This window comes from Pseudorasbora parva, chromosome 13 (genome assembly GCF_024679245.1).
Source record: "Pseudorasbora parva isolate DD20220531a chromosome 13, ASM2467924v1, whole genome shotgun sequence".
Classification (NCBI taxonomy): domain Eukaryota; kingdom Metazoa; phylum Chordata; class Actinopteri; order Cypriniformes; family Gobionidae; genus Pseudorasbora; species Pseudorasbora parva.
In genome coordinates, this window is record NC_090184.1 from 12,721,649 (window position 1) to 12,744,186 (window position 22,538).

The 22,538-nt window shown below is 37.4% G+C and overlaps 1 protein-coding gene across 1 annotated transcript; it reads right to left on the reverse strand.

Annotated features, from left to right (window-relative positions):
* Positions 1-368: 368 nt before the first annotated feature.
* On the reverse strand, positions 369-22,120 carry tti2 (TELO2 interacting protein 2). The gene is made up of 7 exons (XM_067413182.1): positions 21,271-22,120; positions 13,067-13,253; positions 4,376-4,468; positions 4,101-4,285; positions 2,610-2,753; positions 2,305-2,461; positions 369-634 (listed from the first exon to the last, which is right to left on the reverse strand). The coding sequence occupies exons 1-7, from the start codon at positions 21,891-21,893 to the stop codon at positions 545-547; spliced, it is 1,479 nt and encodes a 492-aa protein (XP_067269283.1). The 5' UTR covers positions 21,894-22,120; the 3' UTR covers positions 369-544.
* Between the last annotated feature and the right edge of the window lie 418 nt (positions 22,121-22,538).

Consider the following 22,538-nt stretch of genomic DNA (forward strand, 5'->3'; position numbering starts at 1 on the left):
GGAGATTGGGCTGGCCACTCCATAACATTAATTTTGTTGGTTTGGAACCAAGACTTTGCCCGTTTACTAGTGTGTTTTGGGTCATTGTCTTGTTGAAACAACCGTTTCAAGGGCATGTCCTCTTCAGCATAGGGCAACATGACCTCTTCAAGTATTTTAACATATGCAAACTGATCCATGATCCCTGGTATGCGATAAATTCAGTTACCTGAAGTCATTTAGATCAAAAGTTTAGAAATTGATTTACTGAAGACCAACTTACTTACTTAGAAGGAGACCTGGCTGTCTACAGCGAAATTAAAAAATAATAATGTGTTAAATGTGTTTACTAAATGTTTTAATTGGAGGAAATAAACTTTCAAGTCAGGTTTCTTTTACATTTATTTTATTTATCTCTCAATCGCTCTCTTAAATGTATATTAAACCGTTCCATTGGATAGTCCACACAGAGTGTATTACAGTCATAACATTAAGTGAAAAGATCACTGAATTTGATTTTGTTCAGCCAACTTGACTTAGGAAAAGTGGCAAGTAGTTAATCTGCTTATGGACACAGAGGTGCTGCAGTGACTTTCTGGATACACATCAACACAGGTTCAGGGACACAACTGCTGTCTACCTCTTTCAGAAGAGTCTGTAGAAAAAAGGGTGAAAGAAGGCAAGGAGAAAATGAACAAAAGCTATGTAAGTTTAATTAGTCTAATATTAGTTATTTTTAAAAAAAAGATTAGGCTTATAAATCGGCCATTGTAGGAGCCATTTATTTATTTATGGTGTTTATTCCATTTAATTTAAGTAATATATTTAACTTTTCTTAAAATGAATATCTTTACTTAAAGCAGCACTAGGTAACTTTTCAACCTTCATAATATATTTTTTAAGACTCTTGTGATGATAAATCGACTTACAATAAGTTGAATGACACGTCTGCCATAGCCTGATGGGGTCTCTATCGTACTTTTAAACTTCGGGTTTCGGGTAGTAACCCGAGAACAAAAAGAACTACAAAATTCGACTGCTTTACGGCATATACGTCACTTCCACCAACACCCACACTTCCTTAAATTCGGACGTGCCAGCCCAACTTTGTTCGTCGGATAATATAGTCATGTCCGAAGCAGCAGAAACAAATAAGAAAGAAAAGGTTTTGTTGGAGGAAAGCAATCAGAGGAAACGAAAAAGTGATGGGATTAAAGGCAGGACGAGGATTAACATTGGACCAGCGTTTGCTCGTTGGCGTGAGCTGAAGGAGGCGTGCCCGACCGATGCTGTCATGCTTGTTATGGTGATTACCTACCACTCAAACATTGAATTGAAGGATCTTATAGATTTTGTAAAACGGTAACCAATAGACTACTATAATGACGCTGGCTTGTAAACGTGAGCATCGTGATTATTTGGCTTTGAAAAAAATAAAACCCATGAAATTATATTCATATGACATGCTAAAACATAAGCCACTTACTGTACCTGGGATGAAGACATTTCACACGCGCCGCCAGAAGAACACCTGCATGTGAACTCCTCTTGCAGTGTTCAGGTTAACTGTTAGTGCTGCACCAACCCACGGTGCCACTTTTATGAAGTTATTTGGCCCGCACCGCACCACTGTATATATTTTTACAACCCGCCCGGCACCCGCGACCATTAAATAGACATACGGGGTCCGCGGGTTATGAGACGACCCGCGCATTACTAGTTCAGGGCTATCAGGGCTGTCATGTCAACAAATCCACACGCGATAGCATCCCCTGTTGTAGCATGACTGAGCTTACGACAGTAGTTGAGGACATTATTTTTTCCAAACTGTAGGGAGACCCCGAGACCAAAAGTTGCCAAGTGCTGCTTTAATTAATCTTTTGTTTATATAACAATTTATGTTGATTTGAGTTTGTGCTCCCTCTGTAGGTGAGCTCTATATGGTAATGATGCACAGGTGCATTATAAGTTAATGAAGGAGCTCAGATCAAGTAGCCGGGAGGAAGCGAGCAGAAACAATCATTGACCGTGCTTGCACTCAAATGAACACATGGACTTTGTTTTCAATTTATTTTTGCTAGTTTTCATGTATTATTTTGTTCAAAATAAATAACAAGAGAAACTTTAAAAGGAACAAAACGGAGTGGTGTGAGTGGTCATGAGTCAAGAGGAAGCTCCCGACCGTCTCGTATTTGAAGTTTGCCAGAACAGCCATTATTATGCATTTATAATTGTAATAAACTTAAATGATAAAACAAGCACAGGATGACAGCTTTCTGCTTGAGTTTAGTTTCTATAGTCACAGAAATTCACAGGTATTCTTACCTGTAGTTTTCCTTTTGAGCAGTGGTTGAGCAGCAGTAAACAGTGGGATGCTTTGATCATGAGGTGTTCTTTCAGCTGAGTGGGTAATGAGTCTGATGAGACATCAACCAAAAACCTCAGAAGACTCTGAGTTAGCAAACCCATCCTCTTCTCCATACTACAGAAATATGAAATAAACACTGTATTTAGAGCAAAATATATCTGAAATAAGCATACAAGAGTGTGAAATAATCTAAGAAATTATTTATATATTTTATGTAATCGCACTGAAGCGATTGTGCATGTTTGGTGCTTTGGATGGTTACCATGGCCAAGCAATCTCCAGAGTCTTTTGCAGAGCATCCAGGATACTCAGTCTGCATTTCTCCTCTGGAGCATCTGAGACTTCCAAGTATCCTACAATCACCCTCTCCAGCCTTTTCAGGTGACGAATAATTCCTATACCCATCCTTTAAGATAACAACATGAAATAATAATATAATATCTATAATATTAATATAATGAGACAACATGGAACATAAAAGTATCTTAATGTGCAACATAAATATATCAACACGAAAATGTATTTATACAGCATTTTTCAACCAAGATTTTCTGGAAGCTTTCACCAAAAAAGTGATAAATCAATCAATTACAATTTGAATGAAGTTTCTCTCATGCCACCAAGAACTATTGTTGAACTTTCATTTATCATATTTGATGTGTTTTAACCCTTTAACCAATAGCAAGCATAACCTGTACACACACACACTAATCAAGACAATAAAAAAACATACATAGACATGTATACATACAGAGAAACTCAGGAAGACCCACATATTATAAGCCTTCTCTAAAAGGTAGGTTTTTACATTTTGCTTTAAAATTAGATTTTGTAGTGATTACCCTTATAGATAACAGTAGGCTATTCGACAGATTCTGATTAGATGACCTAAAACATCTAGCATATATGTTAACAGTCACAAGTTCAAATAAAAAAAGAAGGTGCCAGTCCATTTAATACCTTAAAAAAACAATGCAAAAAGAGAGCAAGACGGGGGTAATGTTCTCAATTATTGTGTGCCAGTGTGAAGTCTAGTAAATGGTTCATATAGGATTGACTAATACCTATATTAATAGAATTGCAATAGCCTAGATGAGAAAATATAATGCGTGTATTACTCTCTCAAACTCAGCAGGGGTTAAAACATTTTTAACTTTCATTTATCATATTTGATGTGTTTTATCCCTTTAACCAATAGCATGCATAACCTGTCTTAGCTGGAAAAAGAATGATTCGACTACTTTTTTGCATTTTAATACTTATCAAATGACAATAAAGAGTCAAAGATGACACCCAGATTTTTAACAGATGGCTTTACATAAGCTGTCCAACACTTGATTTAAGCTGCCAGAGACAGCTAAATGTCCAAACACAACTGCCTCGGTGCAAGAATAGATCATCGGGGATGGGGAACCACACAGAATGAATCTGATTAGTAGGATAAACATCCATTTATATACAAAAAAGACAGAAAAGTTATATTGTTCAAATAAGTTTTGAACCTGTTCAATGGGTGACCTTTAATACCTGCACAATGTTCAAGAGGAGAAATATCATGATCGACCATTTTAAAGGTGTGTTTTTACGCACTAGTATTAGCTAGTGTATATTGCCAAAAGGTGTACTGTAAGCCAAAAGTATTGAGACACCCCTCCAAATTGAATTTAAGTGTTGCAATCACTTTCATTGCCACAGGTGTTATAAAATCAAGCACATAAGAATGCAAATGCTTCTACAAACATTTATGCCTCACCTCTCAATAAGTAAGACAAGATTTTTGGCATATACACATCGAAGGTCAAGCTTGTGCTCCATTTCCATGTAAGTCAAGACATGCCGGACCATATCGTCAAAGCAATTTGGTTTACGCGGAATACCTGCAAGGGCTGGAGGTTTCTCAAGGATTGAAAGCACATCTACAAGACAGGGAAGCACAACCTGAAAATAATACACAAAAATATGAGATTACCTAATCTAAAAATGAAAACCACACATTAGCATTCAAGTATGCACATATGAAAGCATCACCTGTATAAGTGCAGCCTCAGATGTGTGTAAGTGATTGAATACAGCATGATAGAGCACCTGAGCTCTGTTGAACTGCCTTAGATCAGCGGCTGGCTAAGGAAGGAAAACGACAAATGACAGGGTTTGATGTCAATTATGAATGTCAGGAGCAAATTATTAGTGACAAATTCAGAGACACAACGATCTTTGAAGGTATATGTACAGCTGCAAAATGCGTATTATTTATCGAAATATAAGCATATTTATAATTGACATTTCTCTCCTCTGCCATCACCTTATTTAAAAAAAAATTTGAATTGCTTAAGCACGATTTTTTAAAAACAGGGCACATGTTTTCAAAACACTACACACAATTAGCACAACCACACACCTAAGTAGCAAAACAATACAGATCCTTTGCATAATAAAACACTCTTGTAAAAACTATACACTTCTGTTTAAAAACCACACTTGTTACTATATGAAACACACATTTCACATTACTATACTCTGTTTGCACAAAGTACACTCTGCTGCGATAAACCTAAAACACTTTTAGCACTTCTACTTACCTATGATTAGAGTAGGCTACAATCAACAAAGTACAAAAATAATGTAAATCCACCAAACACTACACAAGACAGCCTCCTCCTGTCCTCCTCCTCATCCTCGTCTTATTCTTTCTCTGACTCTTCCCATTGTGCTTAAAGACCAATGAACTCATCTGCTGCTTATACACCTGATTGGTGTGTCTAAAATTAAGCAAACAAGTGTTTGCACACCTGATGACTGTGTTGAACCGATTGGTTGGACGGTGCAGTAATTTGACAGTCAGTGCTTTGGTATTGCAAGGAAGTGATGTCATGATAGATTTTTGTGTGTAATGTATGTTAAGTGTGGCTCCCAAGATGGCAGCGTTTTAGGAGGACGTGTGCTTGTCGCTCTGTGAGCAATTTCGAAGGGTTTATGATATTACTGCCATTTTTTTAATCATTTGATGGCAGAACCTTAAAAAGTAGAGGAAGAAAACAAAAACGATCATATAGAATTACGTAGTAATTGTAGGCTACCACGAATGCCCAAGTCTAAATAAAAAAAAAGAGGAACACTGAAAGGTCAACGATTTCTCTACATGTGCCGCTAAACATGGACGAAAACCAGTCTCAAGAGTCGGTAGCCCAGAATCCTTTGAGTGGAGACGAAATGTGCTGGTATGAAACCACCCCAGAGCCATTGTAAGACACCGGGTTGTTTCCCATTTTGGCGGTGGAGATACCAGAGAAGCCTGCCAAGAAAAGGAATTGTGAAGCTCAGTCAGGTGGGCAAAACTGGGAGAGGGCTAAGGCTGAACTCATGGAGGCGATACAAGCCATGACCAGCAAGCAGGATGAAACACTCCGGAGAGTCTCTGCTATAGGCATAACTACTGAAGCTACTTCCAAACATGTTGAGGAGCTGACAACAACTGTCAAACAGCTGTCACTGGATGTTCTACAACACAAGCAAACACTGGAGAAAATGAAAGTTGCCAATACAAAGCTCCAAGAAGAAAATAAGCACCTGAGAGAAGCTGTTGCTGAGTGTCAACGCTACAGTAGAAGGTGGTCGCTTAAGGGACCACTTAAGGGACTTAATGCACGGCGTAAGGGAGAAGAGAGATGAAGATATCAGAGGCAAGATAATCGACATCCTTGGGAAAATGGCACCAAAGCTTCGTGAAGACTTGAAACAAGGCATTGACATCATCCATCGCGGGGGAAAACTGAGAGATGACGGCGCTGCGAGATCAACTATAGTTTTGTTTGCCTTGCGTCGCCTTCGTGATGCCGTCTGGAAAGAAGCTAAAAACTCTCAGTATCTGCAAGAGAATCGTCTCAGGATTACCGAAGCTCTTTCTCCAGAGGAGAGAACGGATCGGGAGAAGCTCTGGCCTTTGATCAAGAAGGCGCGTGAAGAAGGGAAAAAGGCTTCATTCCGGAGTGCTTCGGCTGTCATCAATGGAAAAGTTATTGACTGTCCGGAATAGCCTCGTTGGCTGAGCATCTTCTTTTACCAAGCCATAGGTAGGCATGAACACTCTGCCAGCGCCCGAACTGACGGAGATGGTTGAGCACTTAATACTAATGCTACCTTAACAGATTTTACTTTGTTTTTGTTTTGTTTTGTTTTTTTCTCTCTCTTCATACAACTATATATCATCTCCTTGTCAGGCTTTAAGTTCATGTTGGTTTCATTTACTAAAAGTGCAGTCGTCTCGAACGTTCTTTTTGACGGCTACTTGTACAACAGGGTTCTTGCTATTATCATCACCTTCTTGTAAGGTCTTTGCATACTTTTCAGGTAATCTCTGTTCTAGATCTCTGTTCCTTATGGACTTATTGTTTAAACGTTTTAACGTCTTGTCTTTAAATGTGAGAGGTATTCAGGACTTAACAAAAAGGAAAGCATTATTTTTATTCTGTAAAAGGTCTGAAGCTGGCTTGATTGTATTACAGGAAATGCACTCTTGTGACTCTGATTCAAGGTTCTGGAAAGCTCAATGGGGTAATGTTGTTCACTTTAGTCATAGTTCTAATCATCCGGCGGTTGTGTCAATCCTTGTGCATGGTTTCAAGGGGGATATTTTGGAAGTTGTGCCCTCTAGTGACGGAAGATGGATAACAATAATAGTTAAGCAGGACAATACAGTTTGCAATGTATATGGATTTAATTCACACTTTGACAACAAAAACTTATTCAGTACCATTACTGGCAAGCTAAGGGATCTGAGAGGAAAATACGTGAATGCCTTTATAATTCTTTCTGGGGATTTCAATGAATGTCCTGACGAAATAGAGGATAGATACCCACCTAGAACTGCTCGCTCCTCCCAAGGAAGTGATTTAATCTCTTCTCTGTGCTCAGACCTTGACTGATGCATGGCGTTTTTTTAACCCAGGCATCCAAGATTTCACCTGGAGTAATAGAAGTCTGACTTTGAAGTCAAGAATTGATTTATTTTTAGTTTCTTCTTCTGCTCTTCAATTTGTTAATGAGGTTAAACATGTTTATGCACCCCTTTCGGACCACAACTTAATTATTTTGAAACTAGGCTCCATTGACCCGCAATCGGGCATAAGAGGTTATTGGAAATTTAACAATACACCTTTGAGTGACGACTTCTTTAATGAATCTGTTAAGCTTATAGCGAAAGAGATCTTCGAGATTGACATTAATAATGGACATAAGAAAAAGTGGGAGTAATTAGACAATTGGCTATAAAAAGATCTAAGGAAATAAAGAAAGAAAAATATAAGGCAGAACATATCTTGATGAATAAGTTAACTCAATTAATGTCAAAAGGAAACATTAACCCAGAAGAAGAAATTGAGCTAAAAGCCATCCAAATTCAGATAGACCAAATATATACAGAAATGGCAAAAGGGGCATTTATTAGATCAAGGACTAAGTGGCTGGAAGAGGGCGAAAAGAACACCAATTATTTTTTTTGCTTTAGAAAAAAGGAATGCTAAAAGAAATTCTGTAACTGAGCTCTACATTGATGGCACCCTTTCTAAGGATCTAACTCACATTTCTAAATTTGTTAGCTCGTTTTATGGTAATTTATATCAGTCTAATTTTAACAGAGAAGAAAGTGTAAGTTTTTGTGAAAAAATTCAGCACAGTATCCCTGTTATTAGTGAAGATTATAAAGCATCTTGTGACGCTGATATCTCTTTAAAAATGCTTTGTTTGCTATGAAGAAAGGAAAATCTCCCAGGATAGATGGGCTAGGAGTGGAGTTCTATATTCATTTCTGGGAGCTTATTCAACTCCCTTTAATGCACATGTTTAGGGAGTGTATTGATCTAGGGGAAATGACCACAACAATGAAGCAAGTCATCCTCTCCTTGATCCCGAAACCTGGTAAAGACCCTCACTTAATTGATAATTTGCGTCAAATCACATTATTAACTATAGATTATAAAATTCTGGCCTCTGTATATGCAAATAGATTAAAATCTGATTTAAATTCAATAATTGCAGAAACTCAAACAGGTTTCATGAAAAACCGCCACATTAGCAATAACATAAGGCTTGTTTTAGACTTGCTTGACTATGCTGAAAATGTTGATTCTGACGCCTTCGTTTTGTTTCTTGATTTTTACAAAGCGTTCGACACAATTGAACACCCCTTTTTGATACAAGCCATCAAGGCATTTGGTTTTGGAAGCCCTTTCATCGACATTGTCAGCATGTTCTACAAAGATATAAATAGTTCTGTTATAATTAATCAACATACTTCTCCACGATTTCAGATTAATAGGGGGGTCAGGCAGGGGTGCAACATGTATCCCTTTTTATTTATCTTAGTAACCGAACTACTAGCTATACACTTAGTTAAGGAAGCTCATTTTGAAGGAATAAAGATTTCTGGAAAATAAATAAAGATCTCACAGCTGGCGGACGACACCGCCATTTTTCTAAACAACAAGGACCAGTTGAGCATTGTCTTTGAACTGGTGGAGAAATTCTCTTATGCGTCTGGTCTAAGGCTTAATCGATCCAAGTGTGAGCTGTTGCCAATTCATTGTTGTAGTGATTCTACTATAGATAACATTCCAGTTAAACAGAATGTAAAATATTTAGGTATACATGTATGTAAAAAATATTATAGTTAGACAGAACTTAAATTTTTCAAATAAGATACAGAAAACCAAATTAATATTCAACTCCTGGCTACAAAGAGACTTGTCCGTCTTGGGAAGAGTATTACTCTCCAAGGCAGAAGGCCTTTCTCACTTCGTTTACCCTTCTTTGTCTCTATTTGTAAAGGACTCAGCTGCTAATCAAGTCAACAAGACTTTCTTAGATTTTATTTGGAAGAACTAATCTCATAGGCTTAAAAAGAATGTTCTCTCTAACCCAAAAGAAAAAGGAGGTCTAGAGATTTTGGATTTTATAGATGTGGTCAACACATTTATTGTTTAAAAAGGTGCATTCGAAATCCTGATTCTATTTTTTTCTTTATTCCGAACTTTATTTTTAAGAAGCTGGATGGGCTCTCATTTCTTATAAAGTGTAATTTTCTACCAAATAAACTACCTATCAACCTGTCCAACTTCCATCAACAGTCCCTCTTGGCCTGGAAATTATCCTTCAATCACAACTTCTCACCACACAAATCTCTCCAGCAACAGGGACATTTTTATTAGGAATAAATCAGTATTCTTCCCTAAATGGTTCGATAGTGGAATTAACCATGTACTTTGCTTATTTGATGATTCGGGCACCATGCTCTCTTATGAACAATTTATGGAAGTTCATGATTTCCCAATACCTTTTAAAGACTTTAAATCTATCACCGATGCCATCCCTATCGGAATTAGACAATTAATTAAAAATCATCTGAGCTATGGAAACAAAGATATCAGACAGCCTTCACTTATGTTGGATGGTGTAGAATAGGGATGGGACGAAATATCGTTTGACAAAATATCGCGATACAAAACGTGACGAAACGCATCGAGGTCAAAAAATGGATCGCGAAATAAAGAAAGATGGCACCGCTGCATGATTTGCGTAGTAAACAAGTTAAATAATTTAGTGTATTATATGTGTGTGTGTGTGGGGCAGACATAACAAAACGCAGCGCGCATTTTCTGTTTGATCCGTGGCATAGCCCGTAACGTTAGTTGGAAAAAGTGAGAGCAGTCAGACAAAGGATGTAGCAGCAAACATTAATAGGGAAAGAAAATGGTTGACATTAGCATTAATATTCTAAACCAAAAAATGCAGTTATTGCCTACATAAACTACCATATTTTCTGTTTAACTTTTATTAGACTCCAGAAAGAAAAGGGCGTTTTTTCACTGAGCACATTCTCTGCAGTCTGAGCACGATGCGCTGCAGCTCACTCTCGCTCATGTCTGAGGTAAATCGTTAACACCATCACCCCGCTTACAGTACACGTGTTTTATTGAGCTAAATACATTACAATCGGCTAAAACGAATGCACAGGTTACTTTCCTGAACAAGCGCGCTCCCGAGTCGTCCGTGTTCTTCACACTGTCCACCTGAATCGCGGACCAGTTCGGCGCGCACACGCAAAATACCGGCAGTTCAATAGGGAATGCGGATCTCTTAAAGGGGCCGCACTATATTCCTACTCGTGTTATATGGACCTCCTCCAGGTATGGTGTGGTTCTGGTGCGCTCACTGGTACACATTAACAATTTTTCATACGAACTGTGCCCCGTTCTGAATTAAACTGCCAGTGTAAAAACTCCCTTTATATTGTTAAAATGAGAGAAATCACTACTTACTCATTATTTTTAAGTTTAGGTTTAAGAGACATGAACAATTTCTTAGATAAACATATCTATGATCTTTGATATGTCTAGTCTTCATGCTGTATTGATTATTATTGAATAAGTATGATTTCACTAATAATAAATGTACATTTGCATAAAGCATGCATATTTGTCCATACCTATGTTGATTAGAGTATTAAAAACTTAATTTAAACTTAATTTAAGATACATTTACAATTGCTAAAAAGGTGCGATTAAATTGCTATTAATCGCGAGTTAACTCATGACAATCATGCAGTTAATCGCGATTCAATATTTTATATTTTAATTGATTGACATCCCTACAGTGCCCTCCACAATTATTGGCACCCCTGTTTAAGATGTGGTCGCGGACTTCTAAAAATTCTCCTTTTTTTTTTAAACAACATAGAACCAAAATGCAAAAAAAGAGAAAAATCCTACCTTTCGTTTAAGTACATTACTTTGTTGGTAAAAAAAAAAATCACAGATTTGGAAAGAAGAAAAAAAAATTGATATCGTATCGTGACGTATCGTATCGTAACCCTGGCATACCGAGGTGCATCGTATCGTGAGTTTAAGTGTATCGTCCCATCCCTAGTGTAGAACTGTCTGATAAAAAAATGTAACAATAAGCATATTCGCCGACATCTGCAAAAGAGTAACTCCATTGCTCCAAGGGGGATGTTTTATTGGAATTCCTTAATAAGTGATATAAACTGGAAAAAAACATGGTTGATTCCTCACAAATACTGTATCTCTAATAAAACTAAAGAGGTCCACTTTAAACTTTTGCATAACATTTACCCTACAAATTGTTTTGTTGCTAAGTTTTGAGACTGACACATGCTGCAGCTTCTGTAAACAGGACACTGAAACCATTCCTCATTTATTTTTTAATTGTCCAGTTACCAAAAGGTTTTGGGAAGATTTGGGTACTCACTTTCTCCAATCTCAAAATATAACTCACTCATTCACCCTGAAAGATATTATTTGTTACTTTTGTTTCCCAAAAAATGGCACTCTGGAGTTTGTATTAAATTTTATAATCTTAAATGCTAAGTTCTTTATACACAAGCAGAAATTTAATAAGCCTTCCTTATGTTTTAAACTTTATATTTTGGAACTTAATATGCTTCTTAAATCACACCAGCTTGTAAAGAACAAGAAGAATGGAAAACTTCTGTATAAATATTATGACCTATTTCCCGAATCCTCTTAATATTCTTTTTTCTACCTCTATGTATGTGTTTTTTTTGTTTGTTTTTTTTTGAGTTTTTTTCAGTATGGTATGTCTGTATAAATATTTGTTTGTATATTGATGGTTTTACACCTTTGTACCAAAAATTACCTTCAATATTTTTTTTTTTTAAATATGTTAAGTTTGTTTAGTGTTTTGCAAATCACTGTGTGTAGAGTTTTGCAACAAGTGTGAGGTTGACAGTGTGCTTATAGTTGTGCAAATATGGGCTTATGCTTTGCTTCTTGAGTGTAAGGTTTTGCTAATAGTGTACTACTTTTAATTTTAGTGTGTAAGCAATCCAAAAAAAACTGTAATGGAGCATACTTTAATGCATTCTATCGATTACCTTCTCCATTCATGTTGCATCTTATAATACAAAGATTTAGATTCTGGAACATTTGTTGCATTCGTTGCAAAGACATAGCCTGGATGCCAGCCGAACTCAACCCCGCCCACAACATTTGAGGACAATTCGGCAGTTCGGTCTGGACTCGATCCATAGAGGAGTAATTATCCCCAAACAGAAACTGTTCGGACCAATGAAATCATCAGGGCGGGCTTTAGACGATGACGGACAGATGATAAACAGTAACGTAATCATGCACGTCATCAAAGGCACTTGGATTATAAGTGTATCCTTAAATTATTTTATGTTTTTACAACACTGGCAAAGATAGTTTATTTCAGCGTGCGTGCAGACAGAGTTGCCAAGTTTTACAACAAAACCTGCCAACTACTAGCCCAAAACAATAGCTTCTCGGGAGGGGCTCTCCGGGAAAAAATAGCATTTGGGGGGTAAAATGTGTTATTTTGGCAAGGTTGCCTGCTAAAATTTGCATTCATGCATCTATATATCTCATAAAAGTCGCTTGAACCCACGGACATGGAAAACAACCTGCGTAAAAAAACACAGACTTGGCAACATAGTGCAGCTGAGCTCTGTTGACATTTGACAACTAACTTAATGCGTTTCTTCATTGCGCTGATTGGTTGTAGGTCTATCCAATTGATGTCTTTCCTGGTTCGGTTGAAACACGCCCCATAATCACACCCCAATAGAGCAGTATCAGACTCATATTCTGACTAGAATTGACTATGACCACGTCAGGCTAGCAAAGACCATTTTGGTGACAAAATATTTACAAAAAAATTACTTACCACATTTAGAACAATGTGATGCAGGCAGTGCACACCCAGTACTTTGTTTTCAGTGCGATAATCATCAGATATAAGCAAAGACGGTGGAAACACCCTCTCCAAATACTCTGTTAACCAGGGTCGTCCAACCTGAACCAGCACCCAGGAGAACACATGCTTCACTGCCTGGTTATGCTTCCAGGTCTCCCTGAACAGAATAAAGGACACACTTGAGTGCATTTAATACCATTGTTATTACGACTGCTATGGGCCAGCCATAACACAAAAAGGAAGAGTCTCACTACCAGAGATACCAAATAATAAGAATTTTTGAGTGTGATTTAAATCTGTAATAATTCTTCTTAAAGGGAAAGAAGATTTTATGTTTATCTGCTTACTCCCAGGGCACCCCAGATGTAGGTGATTGTTTCTTCAGATTTTTTTTAACTCCAACCATTGCTCATATAATGCATGTCAATGGGGTGTATTTTTATGAGTCACTATGAGAGTAAAAAACACATAGACTTACGAAACCATATTAAACACTGTGGCTCGTGGCGACACATTGATGTCTTAAGACACAAAACGATCAGTTTTTTTTCCTGAGCTGTAAAGTTAGTTATTTTAACATGTGAAGAATGATATTCTTCTCTCTTTTGGAGCCTGTCTCTAGCGGCCAGTCGATGAATTGCAGTTTAAAGCCCTATTCGCACGGGACTAGTAACAACATACTCAGATAACTGGAGACCTCCGGTGATTTGTAATAATTGCAGAGAATGTCTGTGATCTTAATCCCATGCGAATCGCATGTCTGTAATTTGTAAAGTAAAAATTCCCCCGCAAATTACTTACCATATTTCACCAAACACCGAGGTCCTGTGATAATGGTAGTCCCGTGTGAATCGGCATCTCTGTGATTTGGCCAGGATTAGGCGGATCGTATATATCATTTTTTGCAAGGTTTTTATTTCCTATAGCACATTTCTATCTTTATCTTTCACGAAGAATGCAGGTTGCATTCATAATGTGCATCACCGTTATGAATTCCTATGCGGCGGTACGGATTACTTTCACTTTAGAATAAGTACCAATTTGGGAGCAAACTGATTGAATGGTGTGTTTAATATTAATATCAATACTATTCTTAATGAAAAAACATAAAAACAGAACAGTACAATGTCAAGCTTGCTTAAATGGGCACTTTTACATTTAGCTTTGAAACTGAATCTTCCGCCGTATATTGTCAGCTTCTCACTCGTGATAAATTAAATCTGACTCCTGCCGCTGGATGTTGTGCATCAACTTGGAAAGCTGAAACAGCAGGACAGTAGACCAAGACCAGTAATCATTCGCTTCGTGAGAAGATCTACACGGGACCTGATCTGGCGACAGGCAAAGAACTCGGAATACCTTAGGAATTACAAGATGAGATTCATCGAAGATGTGTCTCAAGCAGATAAGTTGCTGAGGATGAAGAGGTTGATTAAAGCTACAAGGACGGAAGGAAAAAGAGTGTTCTTTATCGGTGTGTGCGTATTCATCGATGGGAAAGAGGTGCGTTCACCCTTGTGAAAACAAATGTTCTTTGCCATGTAATATGAACACTTTTCATTGTGACCTGTTGTTAGCCAAGTAGCCAAGTTTATTTAACCACTTGGTCTACACAGAGTTAATTTCTGTACAATGTTGACTGTAACAGTTATAGTTTCATAGCGTAAGCAGCTTGAGTTCTTACTAGAACCAGGAAGTATGATCATATTACCCCAGTTCTGTCAACACTGCACTGGCTAGTAATAAATAAGATTTTAAAATGTATGCAATCTTTAATAAAACAATGCACTAGGGTTATTACTGGCTTAGCTCCCCAGTACTTAAGAAGGCTCTTAACACATTATACTCCATCACGTCTATTGCAGTCTCAAAACTCTGGCCAGTTGATGATACCTAGAATATTTCAGGCTGCAGGTGGTCGATCCTTTTCCTATTTAGCACCTAAACTCTGGAAAAGTCTTCTAGCATTGTTCAGGAAGCAGACACACTCTGTCAGTTTAAATCTAGACTAAAACCGTATCTTTTTACTATGGCATATACTTAGAACATTTTTAACCTACATTATTCAAATCAATTGACTGATTTTTTTAGGATGCATTAAATAGGTCAGCCGGAACTGGGAACACTTCCCATAACACCTGATGTACACCGATCGTTACATCATAAAAAGAGTGGCATCTATGCTAATTTTAGTCTCTCTGTTTATCCCGAGGTTTACTGCAGTCGGCTGGATCCAGGCCGTGTCTTGATTGGATGGTGGATCTGCACCCAGATATGACCAGTGCATCCTGGAGTGTCTCCTGAGCTGTGTCAATTAGTGTCTCCTCTCATCCTCAATAAACCTGTCTCCGCTGCGACGACTCAGTTCTTTCAAATATTCATATTCTTTTGTAATCGAAACTAGATAAACTAGATCTGATGAATGTAATTATAATACATATTTATGGGTACAAATCTGAAATCTGAAAATGATGTTTTAATTTAATTTAATACATTTTAATAAATGTTTAGAGAGTCAAATTACTTACTGTTTGTCTAAATTCTTAAATTCACTTATTTTAATATCACTTTAGATTACTCCCTTGAGGGGTAGCCACCTCGCAATTTAAATTATTATAATTCCATACTGAAAGGCTTTATGCAGAAATTTTAAGTAATAGACATTTGGAGAGAGAAATTCCCTATAGGTTTAGATCTTTCACATAGTATAATAAGGCCTGCACCGTTATGTCTCGTATTGACTACTGGTTAACTCCCTGCAGTTTACAGAAAGAAGATATTTCTGAAAAAAAATGAGAAAAAAAATTATTTCTGATATAATTTAAAAAAACATATATTTATATTTTCCCATTGTTGTTTAAAGGGGTACTTCAGCGCTGGAAAGATTAATCTGTATTTAAACTGGATCATTAATGTAGTAGAAATGTGAAATTATTTTTTTATTTGGTGCTTTCTAGACTGAGAAAAGACAGAAAATGTATTTTTGTCTCATGGGGATTAAGGACTACAATTCCCAGAATGTTTCGCTGCCCTGTAAGGCCATTCCCAAAGCCACCACTACTGGATTACCTTGACTGAGTTAGAGAACAGACACTACAATTAAATACTGAATGTGTCTGTTCAATATAACGATCGAGTTGACTCGTGAGTCTCACAGCACTAACTCAGATTAGGAGTCAGATTACATTTAACGTCATAAATAAGATGATGAGCTCTCGTGATGAGAGCTGAGGAAATCTTGACCACATTCATGGCATACATTCACAACCCGAGTTCAGTCAGGCGCATTTTCAGTTTATACCTTTGGAAGCTTAACTTTCATATAAATTAATTTGAGAAGTTAAAACACTTACATTGCTTAGCATCTGTTTAAATTAATGCCTGCAGTAGGAGCTGTGCTGTGAATGTGATCTCCCATCGCCCATGTGCGGGTTGAAAACATGTGGAAATAGCTGCTGGCTGTAGTGTTTAGCCTCTGGCCAAACATTCCAAAGATGACGCAAATATCTTCAATTTGTGTCACGGGAGGAATTTTTCCAGAAATACAATGCATAAATCCTTCGTCTGAGGGTGAGAACCACAATCATTTGATTATACTCCAGGGTTTCTACTGAAACAAAGCCATATGCTAATCGCTGAAGTAACCCTTTAATTAAGATTATAAGTCGATGTCTGTCAATATCTCTTTACACTACTCTTTATGCTCTAACTTCATATCGGAAGCTTAATAAGTCATTATTGGAACATGAATTTGTAAAGGTGACCAGTCGCAGTTTGATTCGCAATATTTGAATATAGCTCAGATTATAGTAAAAACTATTGCCCTAATTGGGAATTATTTCAATTTGAGGTTAGTAAATTTCTAAGAAAATTTGGAAGTACATTATTTAAAGCTAAAAGACTTGAAGAGGATACGATCATTTCTAAAATGACAGCTTTTTCTCATATAACTCATCCTAATTTTTACGATTGTGAATATTTTGAGTTTGAATGAATGAATGAATAAATGAATGAATGAGTGAGACATTTATATATAGCTCTTTTATATGTACTACTTAGGGCTGGGCGATATGGCCAAAATTTCATATCCCGATATAGCTCATTTGATATCCCGATAACGATATACATAACGATATAGCAATTTTTCTGTTAATTCAGTTTATGAATAGTCTATACAAAATTGCAATGTGGAAATGCAGTTTGAAATGATATAAAAAAACAAATAAAGGTAGTATGGACTACACTTTTTTTTTTCATTTAGAACCTTTTATTCAAGCAAGACTGTTGGTAAAGTTAACACCTGCCTAGGGATGTTAACCGATGACCGTTTGACCGATGGCTGACCGTATCAACCGATCAAAGTTGTCAGTAAAAAAAAAAGTGCTCTAAATTAGGCTACTACAATTAGCCATCTCATTCCAAAATCTTTTTGTGTGAAGTGAACATATCCCTCGCACTCAATTCTTCATAACTCGCCTGTGTGTACTTAATAAACCAATAAGAACATTTGACACGCGCTCACAAGGTTTGCAGAAAGTAAACAGGCTAACACTCGAGGTTAGAGCCGGGCAGACGACAGGATGAAGCGTGCATTTCGCTTAAGATGGACTTACATTTGGAAATATTTTACATCTACATTTCAGTGGTAACATGATCGTTGATGTTGATCGTCTTTCTTTATTATTGTTAGCACTAACGTTACCTCGAACTAAAGCGGGTCTCTTCGGAGCTGTCATTTTCTTAAATGAGCCGCGGCAATGATTCAAATGAGCTCATAACGCTGGACAAACACCTTTATTTTCAACGCGATCACCTTGTACCCAAACCATTTCAAAACTAAGGAGCCATTTGTCCTCAGATTACAAACAAGCTCCTCTGCGGCACGTTTGCGGGACTCGTGTTTCGCGCTGTGGGGGATTTAAAAAAGTGACGTGAGTGGAAGGGAGGCGAGTGAGTATGTGTGTGTGTGTGTGTGTGTGTGTGTGTGTGTGTGTGTGTGTGTGTGTGTGTGTGTGTGTGTGTGTGTGTGTGTGTGAGAGAGAGAGAGACAGAGAGACACAGAGAGAGAGGGAGCGCGGCGCGGCTCGCGGCTGTTATTTCAAATAACGCAGCATATTTTAAACTAATCGGTTAACCGGTTTCAACCGGCTATGAGGCTCGGTGGTCGGTCAAGAGAATGGTTAGTTTTCGCCATCCCTACACCTGCCATTAAAATATTTCAGTATATGGCTATGGTGTGCCACGCGTAAAAGCCCGCTGCAGCGTCTGTGTCTGAAGTGTGTTTTGAGCGCTTATGCCCCCACTCTGGCATAATTATTACCCTGGTCTGAACCGCGTCTACTGCCGTCTTCCTCCATGTGTGTTTCTGTATTGCAGCGTGCATGGGCATGCCGTGGCGTGAGGTGCATCTTGATGTAAAATTCAGCTGCAAACGCCTTATCGTGGCGTAAGCGATAGAGCCTAAAATAAAACGATAGACATTTTCTATCGTCCAGACGATATATTTCGTCATATCGCCCAGCCCTAGTACTACTGTACACCTAAAGCGCTTTACACTCAGGTCTGGGGTCTCTCCTCAACCACCACCACTTGGATGATACGACGGCAGCCACAGTACAACGGCGTGCGCACCACAGTGCGCACCACTCACTACACACCAGCGATTGGTCAAGTCAAGTCAACCTTTATTTATATAGCACATTTAAAAACAACAAAGGTTGAGCCAAAGTGCTTTACAAATGAATAGAAATATTAAAAACAGTTAAACACATAATTCTATCAACATCAACACATAATTTATAATCTATTCAAAGGCTACAGAGAACCGATATGTCTTCAAGAACGACTTAAAAATGGCTAAAGATGAAGATGACCTCACATAGAGTGTTTATTCTAAACAAAGGCGTAGTTTGATGGCGCCAAGTGTGACCGCAGTATCTTGGGACATGTGATCTTTACCTTAGAGCCGGTAGAAAATAGGACTCGGGCAGAAATCATGTTCATGAATGCGGCTATTAATGTTACTGTAGTGTAAAGCAGAGCAAAACCGAGTGTTGTGGAGCTGAGCAAGGCCGCTGGAGCGATTGTTATACAAACACACAGCTTACGAGTACCGGGACTTTTATTATGACGGGACGGGACACAGTCCCGTTTTTTCCGGTCATGATTATAAGGTAACGCAGCTCTGTTTATCATATTAGATACATTTTAGTGTGTTTAAAATGATGTTATGACGTTACTCTGTGCGTTCACTCGGCGCTGCTGTGACATGTTCACACTGCTAAAAGAAAAGCGTTTCTGCAGAATAAAACCGAGGGTAACGCAGATATGACCCGATTGACAGGCGACTCACTCAAATGCTATGCTGAAACGTCCCGGTCCTTGGTTAAAATAGCAATTTTCTCACAATTTACAAATAGTTGGAAACATTTGGGATATTGTAAGTACTCACAAAAGTACTTACAAGTACTTACAAAATATATAACACTGGCCTAGTGGTTTTTGGATATTTTAATGCTAAAATACAACATAGTGCACCTTTAATACATTTTAAAATTTAATAAACTTAAAAAAAAACATGTTTTTTTTGGATTGTCCTATAAATTTATAATTTTCTTCAATGTACAGGAGTTTTTTCTCCAACACAATGGATGCACCTCTTGTTCGTATTTCATATTAAAGACATAGACTTTAAGAAATTGATATCACAGATAGACAACACAGATTTTTATAATAATAATAATAATATATATATATATATATATATATATATATATATATATATATATATATATATATATATATATATATATATATATATATATATATATATATAGTTTATTTTATTTATTTTTTACAAAAACTCCTTAGGCTTAGACCTTTCTAATGTGTTTTAGTCATAGGATGTCTGCATATTAATAGGTAACCCAGCAGGGGGTTTGTTGTTGTAAAAAAAAACATTTTCTGTAAAATATTACAAAAATATTAATAATAATTAAGTATCATTAACTTAACTTCAGTTTAAAGTATCAGTAACTTAATAAACATTAAGTATCAAGCTGCATAATGGCACCTCATCCAGATTCAATCTCGGTCGTGGTATCAGACAGGGATGCCCAATTTCAGAATTCTTGCAGATCATATTAAACAGAGCCCTTTAAGAGGTATTAATGTTGTGGGTACTGAAATTATCATTAGTCAATTATCAGACTCTTTTTTAAAAAGATGCAAAAGAAACACATCTAGCCCTTAAAATCATCCATACATTCTCTAAAGCTTCAGGGCTTTACCTGAATATTAATAAATGTGAATTAATGTCTCTTAAAAACTGTAATCTTCTGTCAATTTGTAATAATACCATTAAAGGGGGGTGAAACACTCAGTTTCAGTCAATCTCATGTCAATCTTGAGTACCTATAGAGTAGTATTGCATCCTTCATATCTCTGAAAAGTCTTTAGTTTTATTATATTTATAAAAGAAATATAGGCTGTACCGAGTCTTTCCGGAAAAAAACGAGCGCCTGGAGGAGTATCGTGTGGGCGGAGCCTAAAGAATGACAAGCGCGCAAAGCGGTGACGTCCTCAAGCGTGGAGAAATCCATGGCTATCGAGCTCAGCTAATAGATATATGATCCAGAATCATTCGGAGGCTGAAATAAATTGAACAGGAGAAACAGCAACAGCAGGACGTCCGTCTCTGTGGTATGTACTGTATTTAGTGGCCTGTCAACATTGGTGTGTCTTTACTTTATGGTTTATGGACTATTGTATGCGACTAAACCTTAGCAGTAGCAAGCAAAACGGTTTTGCACGTCAGATAGTGTAACGTTATACATAGAACAACAATCCATACATAGCACATTTGAATGACGAAAGCACGCGATCGTGTCGCTTTGTTTTGAAATATGAATTAATTAAAATAATTCCAGGCTTGGAAAACATTTCACCCTTCACTTCATAATTCACAGTTCACCAGATTATATATATAATTTTTTTTTTTTTTTTAAGCACACCCACATAACTAAAAATTGCATATACACAAAAAATATAGTATCTGAGATCTTAAATGTACTGCAACTGACCCTCAGGTTTAAATACAAAATATATTTTTGCAGTGATTTTCAAAAGTAAAAAAACAGGGTTTAAATAATTAATCAGTACTGACTGTAACTTACTTGGTTAATTCTGGCTGCAGCATGTCAAGAACATGCCCTAGAACTCCTTTCTTGTCCTCATCACGTTTTCCAGACAGCAGTTCTTGCACTGACCTGCTGCCTGTCAATTTTTCAGCTGATGTTAAGAGTTCCCGAGCTCTTTTTCTGGAGGCTGCACTGGTCCAAGGCTGCTCCTGCAAGTGTGTGATGGAGAATATACAGTAGGTGGGGGCTAATGTGTGAACCAAAGACCTGATAGCTGGTCTGTTTTGGTCCAGTGCTTTCTGAATCTGTTGAGACAACGCAAGTAACACTGTACTAACAGCCTGAGCTTTGGCCGGTATGTCCTCGTAATTATTAGCCGGTAAAGTGCCGCTGTCTGTGTCACATACTGGCAGGGCAGCGTAACGGGTAAATGAGTTCACTAAGCCCAAATACTGGTCTCGTAAAACTGTGTCCACTTCAGGAAAGAGCCAGGAGAGAGGAGCGTTTGCGAGCAGCTCTGCTGTGTCTTCCAGGATGCACGCGCGATTCTGGTGTGCGTCCTCGAACTGCTCGTCAATGTGGGTCAAAGCAACCAGCACAGAGCAGGAACCCGTTGTGTCTCCAATTTTCATCGTCTGAAGAATGCGTGTCACATCCATTGCGTTGTTTTAAATGTAACTATCCGTGGTCGTAGAGAAATATGAAGATCACATGATAAAAGTGTTAATAGCGGCTCAAGACCACTTGAACCATTTAAATTATTTAGTCTTAACGTTACTATAAAAATAAAAAAGCGCAATTATTTACTAAATGACTACTCATAACTACATCACTTCGAGTCAAGGGAGAGGGTTGTTTGTGCAACCATTAAATATTTCCTCAGAAACTTGACCCGTACTATAAAAGTTCCCATGTTGAAACAACCATAGACGGAAACAATATATCCAAGCAAGGCAAAAAGGTGATATTTTTTTACGGTCTATGGGTGATAGTGACGTTTTACTAAACTATTTTATTTTCTTTCTTTTAAAAAAAAAATGCTTGCACTAATTTAATGTTAATTAAATAAAAACTCTTCTCCTCTTTTTTTTAATTTTTTTTTTATTGTTATTATTGTTTAAAGAATGTTAGATCCCCTAAAGAGATATGACAGGAGAAACATTCAGTGATGCAAACAACTTTTTGCTAAAAGTTGCGGAACAATTGGCTAGACAAGAAACATTTTCGGCATGTTTAGGCATTCAAATAAAAATGATGTCTACGCTGTGTGCATATTTTAATGCAAATTAAAACGAATATTTATG